The 14056-nt window shown below is 46.5% G+C and overlaps 1 protein-coding gene across 1 annotated transcript; it reads left to right on the top strand.

Moving 5' to 3' along the window:
- Window positions 1-12676: 12676 nt before the first annotated feature.
- LOC140912838 (olfactory receptor 5AR1-like) lies at window positions 12677-13630 on the top strand. Its single transcript, XM_073347983.1, has one exon. It carries the CDS (start codon window positions 12677-12679, stop codon window positions 13628-13630), a length of 954 nt encoding a protein of 317 aa, XP_073204084.1.
- Window positions 13631-14056: the final 426 nt, after the last annotated feature.

Below are 14056 nucleotides of genomic sequence, written 5' to 3' on the forward strand. Positions count from 1 at the left end.
TCACGGCTCTCAGTGTTTATTGTCTCTCACTAATATCTACACCAAGTACGCGCCGATCATATCTCACTGCTAACCTGGGAGTTTTTTGAAAACTTTGCCTGCTCTCTGAGAGTCAAATGGAGCATTGTCCATCTCATGCATCATCATCACGAGCCAAACAGGGCCCTTAGTGACACATCTCCAATCACAGCACCTTCAGTAGGTTTGCCCAGATGTAAACACTTGGATCTGAAGAAACAATTTTACTGATGATGCATCAGATTGGAAAGTGTCCAGCTCCTTCTCTCTCCTCAATGTCAGTTCTCCAGAGCTAACAGAAATAATCAGCAGTAAAAAACTGATTTCTGTCACTGAAGATAGAAGACGTGACTGTAATGCAGACAGGGAGCAGGTCTGTGGTGTAGGCAGGTGACATTTTTACACAGTCAGTTTTCAGAGATTGCCTGTGCTTGGTATGAGTGGTGAAAAGATACACACCAGGGAGGTTTATAGCCATACTTGTTCCTGGCCTTTACATAGATAGACAGGGTAAGAATGGCACAGCTGAGGAGGTTTCATGGGAGGGGGCGAAGCTGACAAGGAGGAGGCAGGGCATTCTGCATCCTGCCTCCAAAGCAGTTCCATCAGCATCCAGTTGCTATCAGCATCAGAGTTTATCCTGCTTCTTCATGAGCACTGGGGTCCAGACTTAATGTACAGACTTAATTTCCTGTTTAAAAATAATGCAAAGAGAAGCCTCTGTGTTCAGAACTGTTTGGGTGAATTCAGAGTGAAATAAACAAAAATTAAAACCAGTTGCTAAAGACAGAAAAGGATATTTTGAAAATCCACCCACTCCCCAAATAGACAGTGCACTTCATTTTGATCTGTTGCAACCCTCCTGGCATTTCTACTTCTACTCCTGGATCCCCTGCCATTCCAGTCCTGTCCATCTCATCTCGAATCTACAGGATTCCCACACATGCCCCCAGCTCTGCATCCAATCCTAATTTGCATCCCCTGGGTTTCCATTACATTAAATACGTAGCATATATCTGCACACAAAAACACACACACACACACACACACACACAATCTCTACCAACACACTTTAGTTGAGAGGATAGATAGCCTAGCATTTAGGGGGCCTGTGGCAGGACAGGGAGTCTAGCTGTAGTGGGGGCAAAGACACAATTGGAGGCTGGGGACTGGCTAGAGCAACATATCGGGTGCTAGCCGGTTAGATGAGGTAGGTTCATGTCCCTGCCCCCCGTCAATGAGATTTTGACAGTCAATAATATTTACATTTCTAAGTGCCCCAAAACCTTTTTGAGAATGATATTGGAGCAACATAACCTACAAAGGGTGTGACACCTGAAGAAGTTGTGGACTGATATATGCATGTCATAAATATAAAGGGAAGGGTAAACCCCTTTAAAATCCCTCCTGGCCAGAGGAAAAATCCTCTCACCGATAAAGGGTTAAGAAGCTAAAGGTAACCTCACTGGCACCTGACCAAAATGACGAATGAGGAAACAAGATACTTTCAAAAGCTGCGGGGAGGGAAAAAAAAACAAACAAAGGTCTGTGTCCGTCTGTGTGATGCTTTTGCCGGAGACAGAACAGGAATAGAGTCGTAGAACTTTTAGTAAGTAATCTAGCTAGGTATGTGTTAGATTATGATTTCTTGAAATGGCTGAGAAAAGAGCTGTGCTGAATAGAATGACTATTCCTGTCTGTGTGTCTTTTTTGTAACTTAAGGTTTTGCGTAGAGGGAATCTCTATGTTTTGAATCTAATTACCCTGTAAGGTATCTACCACCCTGATTTTACAGAAGTGATTCCTTTTTACTTCTATTAAAAGTCTTCTTGTAAGAAAACTGAATGCCTTTTCATTGTTCTAAGATCCAAGGGTTTGGGTCTGTGGTCACCTATGCAAATTGGTGAGGATTTTTACCAAACTTTCCCCAGGAAGTGGGGTGCAAGGATTGGGAGGTTTTTGGGGGGAAAGACGTGTCCAAACTATGTTCTTTCAGGAACCCAGATAAAGTTTGGTGGTGGCAGTGGAAGTCCAGGGGCAAAGGGGTAAAAGAGTTTGTACCTTGGGGAAGCTTTAACCTAAGCTGGTAAAAGTAAGCTGAGGAAGTTTTTCATGCAGGTCCCCACATCTGTACCGTAGAGTTCAGAGTGGGGAAGGAACCTTGACATGCAGGCAGCAGCAGAGGGCGCCAGAGAGCTACCTCCGCCTGCAGCACCAACTCCAGATTGCAAGGGGCTCCAACACTGTGAGAACAGGAGCCACATAAGGAACTTAGCTAGGGAGACCTGACCTGTAATAACCCCTCTAATTCTTTGCCTGGAGCCCCTGGAATTGCAGTCATAGCCTGTCCACACAGCTCTGCTGATGCCCATCAATCCTGCTGTGCTAGAGGCCCCGCACCCTGATGTTTCAGTCTTTGCCCCCCCACCACACCTCACACAGCTCTGCTAAAGACATTTCCATAAAATATTCCATGCGTAAGTGCACTGAATTCGTTTCAGCTGATAAAGCCTTAGCTGCAATGTAATGGAACTCATGGGCAGAATTGTTGATACACAGTGAACTTTGTGTACTGAAGGGGGGCTGTTTTTTCCTGCAATCTCCATCCTAAAGAAAGTCTAAAGTCCCCAGGCCATTTCCTTCCCAGAAGCGCTTTAGTCTGCTCAGTGATTCCAAGCTCACTGTGGACCAATGCTGAGCAAGGAAGCACCACGTGGACTGAGTGTACTGCCACTCGGTGCATCTGACGAAGTTGGTTACAGCCCACGAAAGCTTATCCCCAAATAAATGTGTTAGTCTTTAAGGTGCCACTGGACTCCTCGTTGTTTTTGAGTGTACTGAATTTCTCTGCTCCCACACTACCCTTGTGCATCTGAGAGGCACCACACAAATGAGGGAACGTGGAGCAGAGCGTGTCCGGGGACAGGAGTGGGAGTGTGTGTTATGTTGGGCCCTATAGAGATAGTGTAATGAACCTGCCGGCTCATGGTCAGGCCCCACCTCCCACCCCACTCCAGAATTAGCTGGAGGAAAAGGATTAGGCCACAGCTCATTCTGGGAGGGGATCTGGTTCATGTATGTCCACCAGAGGGCGCTGTCTCTACCCAAGTTCTGCATTGTGACAGTGGAGGGGTCCGTGTGAACAGGCAAGGCGGTGATACCCAGAGGGCAGGAGAGGACAAGGCTCAGCCAGGAAGCTACTGAGAATGGGCAGGGGCCAGCCAGAGGCAGCAGCCTGGGAGGTGCCTGTGGGCGGACAAGTCGCAGGCAGCCTGAGAGCAGGGCCAGGGGCCAGGGACGGGAAGTTGTAAGCAGAGCATGAAAGCACCTGAGACTCTCAGAAGGCAAAGTGTTTAATGGGGACCCACCAAGGGACGGAGAAGCCCGCACGCGCCTAGTGCTTGGGGGGCCCACCACGCTGACCTCTGCGCTTATGGTACACGAAGCTCACTAGAAGGGACTGGAAAACTCGCAACAACACCCTCCAGCGGGGACAGTAGATTTGATCGCAGCAAAGGAAGAGCTGGACTGTTCTTACAGGTATTTAGGTGCCTAATTCACATTGAAATCAGTGGGGCCCAGACATGAAATCAACAGACCTATTAGCTTCAGTGGGACTTACCAAAGGCCCATAGGGAACAGCACCTCCTCCCATCCAGGTCCAGTCATTTCTGCTGCCTTCTAAGAGGAAGGGTGAACATAAGCCTACCTCCTCCCCGCTTCTCCCCCTCTTTTCGGGGATAGCTCGCAGCGAAAAAAGGTTTAGCAGGGAGTGATGCTTGCACTCAGGAAAGCAAAGAGAATGCAGTCGTGCATGGTATCTGTGCAAGGGCACTGCGGTGGACACTCCTTGCACTGTCTCCTTAACCCTGCACATTCCAGCAAGGACAATGTGACCATTTGCAGGCAACTACTCCCCTAGAAACTTAGCTGTGCACAAATCCCAAGGCCTAGAAAACACATCCTGCACCAAAACTATGTGTCAGAATTGCTTATAGGACCCAAGACCTTCAGCACCAAAGCATAGGCCCTTGAGCACATAGTTACTCCATTTGCTAGTCTCCGTAATAGATTTTTATCTTCTCTACGGACCAGCCACAAGATGGGGGCAGGGCACTTTTAGCTCGTATGTTACATTCACTCCAAGTTTTCCCTGTGCAAAACGCTCCCAGAGAACTTTTTATTTGCTGGAATCTTGGTGTTTCCAGGTTTAATGGCATATTTCTCTTTCAGAACCTCTTCACACAGAGAGTTTCAAAGGCTGGAGTGATAAAGCATAAATGACCAAGAATGGAAAAAGCCATTTGTTTCGGCCCAGTCTACACTAGAAAGGTTTGCCTGTTTAGCTATACTGGTAAAGCTACACCGGCGAACCCGCCTATCGTAGCCTCAGTTTATGCGAGTGAAAGAGCATTTTTTTGTGAAGCTTCACAAGAGCAGAGTTTTTCTCCAACCAGCCTTGAAGAGAGAGTGTTATTTTTATAACATTCTTTAAAGGAGTTCTTTGGATCAGAAAGATCCCCTCAGTTACCCCACTTTCTGCTCCCAACAGGTTATCTGGTTGGGCACTCCCCTCCAGGAGATCTGACCCCCAGTCTTCCCCTAAAACCGGATTCACAGGAGATGGGTTTGGCATTTTAAATGCAGATTTTTCACCCTCCTCCTGGGAAAAAGCCTCCCTACAAAACGTGGGCAGAACCTCCGGTCTCCCCTCACCTTCCTCTCTGGGCTCCCCACTGGGCCAGACACTCCTGTGTCCCCCAAAACGGAAGGGGACCATGGTCCAGCTGTGGGCTCACAGCTACCAGCTAGGACAGACCCTTCCCTGATCAGCAAAATCCCCCTCTTTCCCACAGGTTGGGCTTGCTTCCAGCTACAGAGTCCCTGGGGTCTGTTCCCACCTCAGCTGTTACCACGACCCCAACTTCCACCTTTGGGGTACATGTTTCTGTGCACCCCAGGGAGGGCCTCTCCCCTGCTGACCTGCAACTTCCTAGCAGGCGCTATCTTTCTCGTCAAAAAACTTTGTTTTATCTAATCCAGTGTGTTTGAATAGAAGTGTCTGAGAAACTAAGTTGCATGCATATTAGTGCTATTAAAAAAATAATGGACAATGTAGCTTGTATTGTCCAGGAGAGGACTGGGCAGGACAGGACGTACATTTCTGGAGGAAAATTGAAGAGTGGGGAGTGCATTGGGGTCACCCTACAGCGTAAGCAAGGGCGGTGAGAGCCTGAGTGTAACCCAACTATTCCTGGCCAGGCTGCAGTTACACACGCATGCTCAGGGTGTGATTTGCTTACTTGACGGTTGTTTGTGAGTGGCCCAGGTGGAAGCTACTTCAGCAAGCCATTGCAAGGTTGCGGGCAGGTGTGACAGAGCTGCTAATTAGTCTGGGTTGGACCCTGGTATGTCACAGCCACCAAACTAGAAAATATCCCAATAACACCAAAGGTGTAATGCTGATGACAGTTGGGTTCAATTGAAATGAAAGCGTGAGGTCACCACAGGGATGGGTCCATGCACTGATCCATGGGTGCAGATGCACAAGGACATTGCGGTCATCATCTCCCCACAAGGAGATCCCTGGCAGTCCCAGAGATGACTCTTCCCTTCTTTACTATAGTAGGAGAAATGATCCCCCATGGGTGTGCAGGCTTGGCTGGTGTTATCAGTGCTCCAGGGAATGTTGGTGCCCCCTTCTCCTAGGTGGTGCCAACCTGTGAGATATTGCAGGGTTGATTGTATTAGGAGGAAAAATTGATGATCAAAGTGAGCTATAGTCTTTGGAATAATCCATGGGGGAGGGGTTTCAAAGAATGGAGGCAAAGTCCTGCTTCCCTGAACACCAGTAGAAACAACCAACAGGCAGCAATCTCTGTATTCAGAAACTCCAAAGTCTGTGACTCCAGGTCTGTGCCCAGGAAACACTATGCCCTACTTCCTCTCGAGGTCATGCTCATAACTCCTCCTCCTGGTTTCTCTGCCTACTGTGACCTAGAGTTGCCTGGACAGTCCTCACTGAAAATGCCAAGGTCAGGGCAGGCTGCAAAAATGAGAAATTTCCCCAAACTGGTCATTAACACTGAAGACCTCTGCATCATCTCTGCAGATGCTCCTACAGAATATCTCCAAGCAAGCCAGCTCCCTCCCGATTCTATTGTTCATTTTATTTATTTCATATAATATATAGTCCATGAAACAGAGTGTGACATCGCACCCCATAATGCTTTGTAGAAATATGCTTATGAATGTAAATATGACGTAACTGGAATGTGGTTTATGCGAGATATGCCATGTAACATATCTCTTCAAAGGTTACCATCTACTGGATATAGACATCCCATTTCCATGCATCCATCATTTTTGTATGAATATTGACTATGTACTTGTTTGATTCTAAGTAGCCTCAGTGAAGCGGTTGGTCAGCTTCTTGAGAAAAAACTATTCTCTGGAAGTGCCCAATCCAGAAACACTTAAGCTAACAATGAACTTTGAGAGACACCAATCCACATGTGAGCTTTCCTGGGAATGTGGCTTCGGCCTGTAAGGAACTGAGTCCGGCATGGACATGTGACTTGCCCATGTGACTCCAAAACTCGATCTTGGAGCTGGATTCTGCAGAGGAGAGGGGAAGGGGTTTTCACCCACAAGAGAGAGAGTATATAACCCCCTGGGAAACCCCTCCATTTTGTTTTCAGCTGGCACAAAAGATACCCTCTCCACCACAAGGAGATGCCTGAAAGAAACTGGAACAAAGGACAGTAACTACAGGGGTGTGAGTGATTGCTGGACCCAGACTAGGAGGAAGTCTAGTCTGTAAAAGAAGCTTATTGGAATGTCTAAGGGTGACATTTACCTGCATTTGGTAATTACTGTATTAGGCTTAGACTTACGTGTTTTATTTTATTTTGTTTGGTAATTCACTTTGTTCTGTCTGTTATTACTTGGAACCACTTAAATCCTACATTTTTTAATTAATAATATCACTTTTTACTTTTTAAGTGTAACCCTTCTGCCTGTCAGAGTTGGCAGCAACAAAGGCCGGGTTCAGTATCTAGGGGTTCCATTCCAATAACACAATGCAAAACCGGCTCAAGCCCCCACCCAGTGATCTGGGACAAATATATACCACCCCCGCTGGGCGCCTCCAGGAGGCAATACTTCCCCTCTTGCAAGCACATAGTCTGAGCGTAGCAAAAAAGCCTTTTAATAACAGGGAGAAACAATGTGGCATTATGTTGGGGAAACAACACCAACAGGATTCATAACACAACCCATGAGCAAAAAACCCACCCCAAGCAAATTGGGGAATGTCCTTTCCCTTTGGTTCTTGAGTCCAGCAACCCAAAATCACCCAAAGTCCAACAACCCAAAAGACTCTGTCCCTGGTCAGGGCAGCCCCAGAGCTCAAAAGTTTATCCGCTGAGTTTTACCTCCCAACCTGGGTGGAGATTGGGGAGTGGGGGTGTTAAGGGGCACCTTACGTTGTCCAAAGCTGATGGCCCCACCTCTCCATGGGGCTCCGCTCTGCCAGCTGCCCCATGAGCTTCTCTAGGCATCCAACAAACTGCTCTGCTCCACCAGCCGCTCTGCTCACCGTCCCGCAAACTGCTCCACCATATATCTTCAGGCTCCCCCACTACTTAACACAACACCCAGTGATTTCAGCTCTTCGTAAATTTAGCTCTTTTGTGATTTCAGCTTGTAGTAGGGGAGCCCCAGTGCTGGTGCACCATTAGCCCAAAGTGAATTCAGTTCAGCAGCCTGTAACGAGACTCCTAATAGAATCAAAATTAGCTCTGATATTCCACAGTGGAGAGAGGAGGAAGTGAAATTAGCATATAAAGCCCTCACCCAGTGGCCCATGCCACTAAGTATTAATACCTATCCCCAGCCTCTCTCAATTCACAGAGTTCTGGAACCTATGTCCCTTGCCTAGTGAGTGCTACATAGTTGATGGCGAGTCCCTCCATCATAACAAAAGGCCAAGTGCATTCCACTGTCCTTGATTCCCATAATCAGAGTAAGAACAATTTATTTTTCCTGCCCAATAACAGAGACACTGGGGATGCCACAGCAGCCAAAGTGACCATTTGGGCAGCTATGGCTTCATTCAAGGCGGGGTGGGTGTGCCTATGCAAATGAGATCAGCCCCTGAAGTTTTTTTCCACAACTTGCCACACCTCACCACCAGATGTCAGGGTGGAGCTCATCCTGACTCTGCTTACATAAGTAATACCTGGCCAGAGGGCAAACAGTGTTATAGAGGGCAAACAATTCATGAGTTTACCCTGTATAAATGTTATACAGGGTTAAATGGATTTATTGGGGTTTGGACCCCATTGGGAGCTGGACCTCTGAGTGCTGGAGACAGGAGCTCTTCTTAAGCTGTTTTCAGTTAAGCCTGCATCTTGTGGGGGACATGGTTCAGACTTGGATCTGGATTTTCAGCAGGCAATTCTGCCTGGCTCATACATGTAAAGGTACTGAAGTCCCCAGCTGGCAGGGAAAACATGCTCAGGGGTAGTCTAGGCACATCAGGTGGCAGTTCCAAAGGGGCTTCTGACATGCAACCTGTCACAAAGAGTTTAAGAATAAAATTGCAAAACCATGTGGGAGTCGGGGAAGGATAGGACAAGGACCGATGGACTTGAATTCCAGCATGGGCAGTTTAGATTGGACAATAGGAAAAACATCCCAACAGTGAGTGTGGCTAAGCACTGACATAACTTGCCCAGGAAGGTTGTGGAATCTCCACCACTGGAGATTTTTTAAGAGGAGGTTTGACAAACACCTGGCAATGAGATAGGACAAGATTTGACAACTGGTCCTTTCCATGGGCAGCTTCTCTGAGGCCTGGTTTATGCTTAAAAATTAGATCAACAGAGCTCTGAAGCACAGGGCAGGGAATCTTTTCACAGCCTGTGCGAGGCAGTTAGCTTGTACAGACCCTCAGTGTAATTCTTTCATTGACCGAGCTACTTCCTCTCAGGGACACGGATTAACCACATTGAACGAAAAACACTTTCATCCACGTGGAAAGCATCTACACTGCAGCGCTGCTGCACACCATAGCTGAGTCAATGCAATGGCCTTAGGATAGACATTATCTGACTCGACGGGGGAGTTTTCCCCCTTCCCATTAAAGCGATTTTTCTCTCCTTTTCCATCATTCTTCTCCCTCCCATGTAAAACTCTTTCCTTCTTTTAATAGGTAAATAATTTCAGAAATTTTTCCTCTCAGCATCGTTCCTTCCTTCGCCTCCCATGAATGTCATTTCAATGAAAGGCTGAAATGCTCTGAAACAGACTTGTTTGCCCATGCCTTGGAGGTACCTCTTTCTTTTTTCTCCCTTCACTTACAATGAGTTGAGAAGGACAGAAGCAGTACCTGATCAGAAACCTAAAATCAAACATAGAGTCGAATCTTTCCCTGTTTGCTAACCACACCAATGTTACCCTTTATACCTCTGGAACTGCTTCCTTGGCAGGGGAGGTTAAATTTGGCTTTGATGACTTTGAGATTTGCTCCCTGGAGCATCTTTCCTCCCAGGAAAACAGGTGTGCACAGCACATGCAATTAATGTTGTTGCCATGTCTTTCCTTGTGGAAATGGATCACAGACGGCCAGATCATCAGCTGGCCTGGATCGCTGTCTCTCTCGGAGGTCATTTTAATATGATACAAAACTGAGGTGACTGTATTCCACTTTGTTTCTTGGTCACCTCTCCAAATGTCTCTTTAAGTAATTTACCAGCATTGGGATGCAAAGGTGTCTATAAATCAGTGTATTACCTATATTACAGAGTAAAATTGATCTATTTGGGGTTTATATCCCTCTGGGAGCTGGGTGTCGGCATGCTGGAGGCAGGTATCCTCCTGAGCTGGTTTCAATCTAGATCTGCAGCTTTGGGGGTGTGGCCTGGACCCTTGGTCTGTGTTGCAGCAGACTGGTGTGTCTGGCAGGGAAAACAGCACATTAGATGACATGAGGGAGGGAGGGGGGTGCCATGCTTGGACATACTTTGTTGCAGCGTCTTCAGAGATGCTGCAGAGGTCTTCAGTGTTAACCACCAGTGACCAACACATGAAGGGGAACACAGTCACCTCAGTTTTGTACTATATTCAAAAGGCCTCATGGGAGAGAGAGTGATCGAGACCAGCTGATTCTCTGGCCCTCTGTGTTCCATTTCCAGAAGGAAAGAAACAGCAACAATATGAATGGCATGTGCTGTGCACACCTGTCATTGTGGGAGCAAAGATAATCCAGGGAGCAAATCTCAAAGTCATCCCAGGAATCAGCTCCAGAGGTATAAAGGGTGATGTTAGTGTGGTTAGCAAACAGGGAAAGATTCAACTTTTGATTTTAGGGTTCTGATTTTAGGGTTCTGAGCAGGTACTGCTTCCATCCTCAACTCATTGTAAGTGAAGGGAGGGAAAACAAAGACGTACCACCAAGTCACAGGCAAAGAAACCAGATTCAGAGCATTTCAGCCTTTAATTGAAATGACAGTGAGCCATTCATGGGAGAGAAAGGAAGGAAGTAGGGAACTATCCTAAGAGAAGCTATTTCAACTTTTCTGAACACATTTACTTTCAAAAGAAGTCAAAAGCTTTACAAGGGAGGCAGAAGAATGATGGAAAAGAGGAGAAAATCACTTTAATAGGAAGGGAGAAAACTCCCCCATCAAGTCAGATAATGTCTATCCTAAGGCTGTTACATTGACTCCGCTGTTATATGCAGCAACACCACAGGGTAGATGCTTTCCACATTGATGGAAGGGTTTTACCATCATTGTGGTTAATCCACTTCTCCGAGAGGCAGTAGCTCAGTCGATGAAAGAATTACACTGAGGGTCAGTACAAGCTAACTGCCTCGCACAGACTGTGAAATGTTTCCCTGCCCTCTGTGACTGAGCTCTGTTGATCTAATTTTTAACCATAAACCAGGCCTCAGAGAAGCTGCTGATCAAAAAGAACAGTTGGGAAATCTCATCGTATCTCCCTGACAGGTGTTCGTCTAACTAAGTGAAACTATTTTCCCTTGTTTATTCCTCTCCCTTCTTTTTGCGAATACAGAGTAACACGGCTGCTATTCTGAAACCTTACATGTCTTATAGGCTTTACATTCCACTTATTGGGGCCAGGACAATGAGATTACTCTCAAACCTCATTCAAACCTTACTCTCAAACCCTAACTGAGAAGATACCATCTATAGCTGCAAACAGTTTGTACATTTCACCTGTATCTAACTTTCAGTTCCTTTGATTCCAAATGTGTTGCTAAGGCTGATGGAAAATTTTTCTTGAGACTTTTTTCCATGGTGAATTGGATTTTGCTTTCAACAATTTTTTTCATGAAATTATTTTTCCGTGGAAGTTATGAGCTTTCTGTCAAAATACAAAACTCCCCTCCTCCCTAAATTTTGGCTGTGGGACTCTGATGAAGTTCCAGGGCAGTTCAGCAAGAGGAGAGACCCTCATGCATTTGGGGGGATGTAGTCCAGCCTGGGTGCCAGGAACATGGAAGAGATTGGTGGTGTGTGGTATCTGAGGCACCCCCGGGTACTTCCAAGTGAAAATATTAAGTTTTTAGCTAAAAAAATTTGGTCACCACGAAAAAAAAAAAAACAACGCTTTGTGGATTAGGTCGACACAGTACCCAACTTACAATGAATACACCAGCATGAAATATACCCTAACCTCATGCTCTGTAACTCTGGTAGAATTTGCATCATTTAATAACACACTAAGAAAGAGTCGGTCAAATTAATCCCAAAGGCACCAATTACACCAAGCTGGCTTTGGTTCACTGAATGCATTAATTAGGTGTTGTGGCTCTCTGAACTCAGGTACTCCCAGTTGCTTCTCAAATCATGGGCCATAGATCGCACATCTCAGTATAAAATTTCCTGCATGCTCCCAGACTGGCAGTTTCTATTGATGGGGAAATGCCACCACATCTCTCTCTCTCTTCTCAGCAGGTACGTGCTATTGTCCTGAATTACAGTCAGACACACACAGAGACACCATGGGGATCAGCAGCTATTGAATTCCAGACCTCCAGCACCAAAAGCCTCAGCCCCAACTCCGACCCCTTCAGCTAAAGGAGTGACCTCATGGGTTGGAAAAAAATAGGTAATTACAAAGTCACTGAAGCCAGGGCTTCCCATGATGTCACTGGGTTTTCATACGGCTCAAGTAAATGTCCAAAAGCTTAATTAGCACAGTAAGCAACTTTACCCCAAATGGACGTGCCAAGCCACAGAGCTCCCCTTGCCCAAAGAGGGTCAAAAGATTGACACTCCTTCACTCTCACCCCTTCATTAGATAAGGAATAGACTGATTCTCTCACAGCAGAGTCACAAGTCACTGTTTTCTCTTTGGATTAGTGAACAGGAGTGTTTGTATGGGGGGCATGATTAACCTGCCTGTCATTGTGTTTGAACAGTGTCTACATTTTATCGAACATCTGGAATAACCAGCTGTGAACATCTGGCTCTGTGGACGAAGCCCTTCCCTGAGCTGGTACTGATGTCCGTTAAGAAACTGATCTCCATTTATCTTCACTTACTTCATTACAGAGAAGGGACAGGTTTTCCTCACTATCTACCTGCCCACATCTCTGTAGCTGTCTGATCTCTGTTGAGAGGAGATGGAAGAGGGAAATCACTCAGAGGCTACTGAGTTCATTCTCTCAGGACTGACAGATTATCCGGAGCTGCAGGTTCCCCTGTTCGGGGTTTTCCTACTGATTTATGGTTTCACCCTGGTAGGAAATGGGGGGATGATCTTGTTAATCACAATTGATCCCCAACTCCACACCCCCATGTACTTTTTCCTCAGGAATTTGTCTTTCTGTGACCTCTGCCTTTCCTCGATAATTTTCCCTAAGATGCTTCTGAATTTCTTAGCCGAGAGGAAAAGCATTTCTTACACTGCCTGCGCTGTGCAAATGTATCTCTCTATCGCTTTTGGAGATGCTGAGTGCCTCTTGCTGGCTGTGATGGCGTATGACCGTTATGTGGCCATCTGTAACCCGCTGCTCTATATGGTCACCATGTCCAGGCACCTTTGTAAACAGCTGGTGGCTGGGGTATACGTTCTGGGGGTGTTGGATTCAATGATACACACGTGTTGTACATTTCGGCTGTCATTCTGCAGCTCCAATATCATCAATCATTTCTTCTGTGACGTCCCCGCGCTGCTGGCGCTCTCCTGTTCTGGCACCCGCATCAATGAGATTGTGATGTTTGTTTCAATGTGCTACATTGAAGTCATCAGCTTTCTGACTGTTCTCCTCTCCTATGTCTATATCACCTTCACCATCCTGCAGATCCGCTCTGCTGAAGGCCGACACAAAGCCTTCTCCACCTGCACTTTCCACTTGACCGCTGTGGTCCTGTTTTATGGCACCCTCCTCTTCATGTATTTACGTCCCACCTCCAGCTATTCCATGGATACAGACAAAGTGGCCTCAGTGTTTTACACGCTGCTGATCCCCTTGTTGAACCCCCTCATCTACAGCCTGAGGAACACGGAGGTGAAGGACGCCCTGAGGAAAGCAATGAATACATTCTTGAATCTGTTTAATTCAGGACTGGTTTAGTGGTGGGGAGTGGAAACAGGTGAAATCAAGTCTCAGCCCATTACAAAATAATTTCGGTGAGCCCGTGGTAGTTTTGTTCATTATTATATTTTTATTATTATTAATTTGTTTGTATTCCAACAAGGTCTGGAGTCCCCAACTGAAATCAGTGGACACAAAAGGGAAGCATCACAGGAAATGCAGGAAACCCAAGTGCATAGTGTGCCGGGTCCGGTCACAGAGACCCTCATTGGGACTGTCACCTCATCTGCTGAAATGACCTCTGAGCCCATTTTCCCTTCCAGCCTGGGCCTCCAGAACCCTGTCTTGTTGAGCCAGAAACACTAGCCAGCTGCAACACAGACATAGGCTCTGGGTGATGCCCCCAAAGCTGCAGATCTAGACTGAAACCAACTCAGCAGGACACCTGTCTCCCCTGTTTGCCCC

The sequence above is a fragment of the Lepidochelys kempii genome, chromosome 6 (genome assembly GCF_965140265.1).
Source record: "Lepidochelys kempii isolate rLepKem1 chromosome 6, rLepKem1.hap2, whole genome shotgun sequence".
Lineage (NCBI taxonomy): Eukaryota > Metazoa > Chordata > Testudines > Cheloniidae > Lepidochelys > Lepidochelys kempii.

What these genes read in the sequence shown, in the direction of transcription:
- LOC140912838 (XM_073347983.1), top strand. Translation starts at nt 12,677, where the DNA reads ATGGAAGAGGGAAATCACTCAGAGGCTACTGAGTTCATTCTCTCAGGA.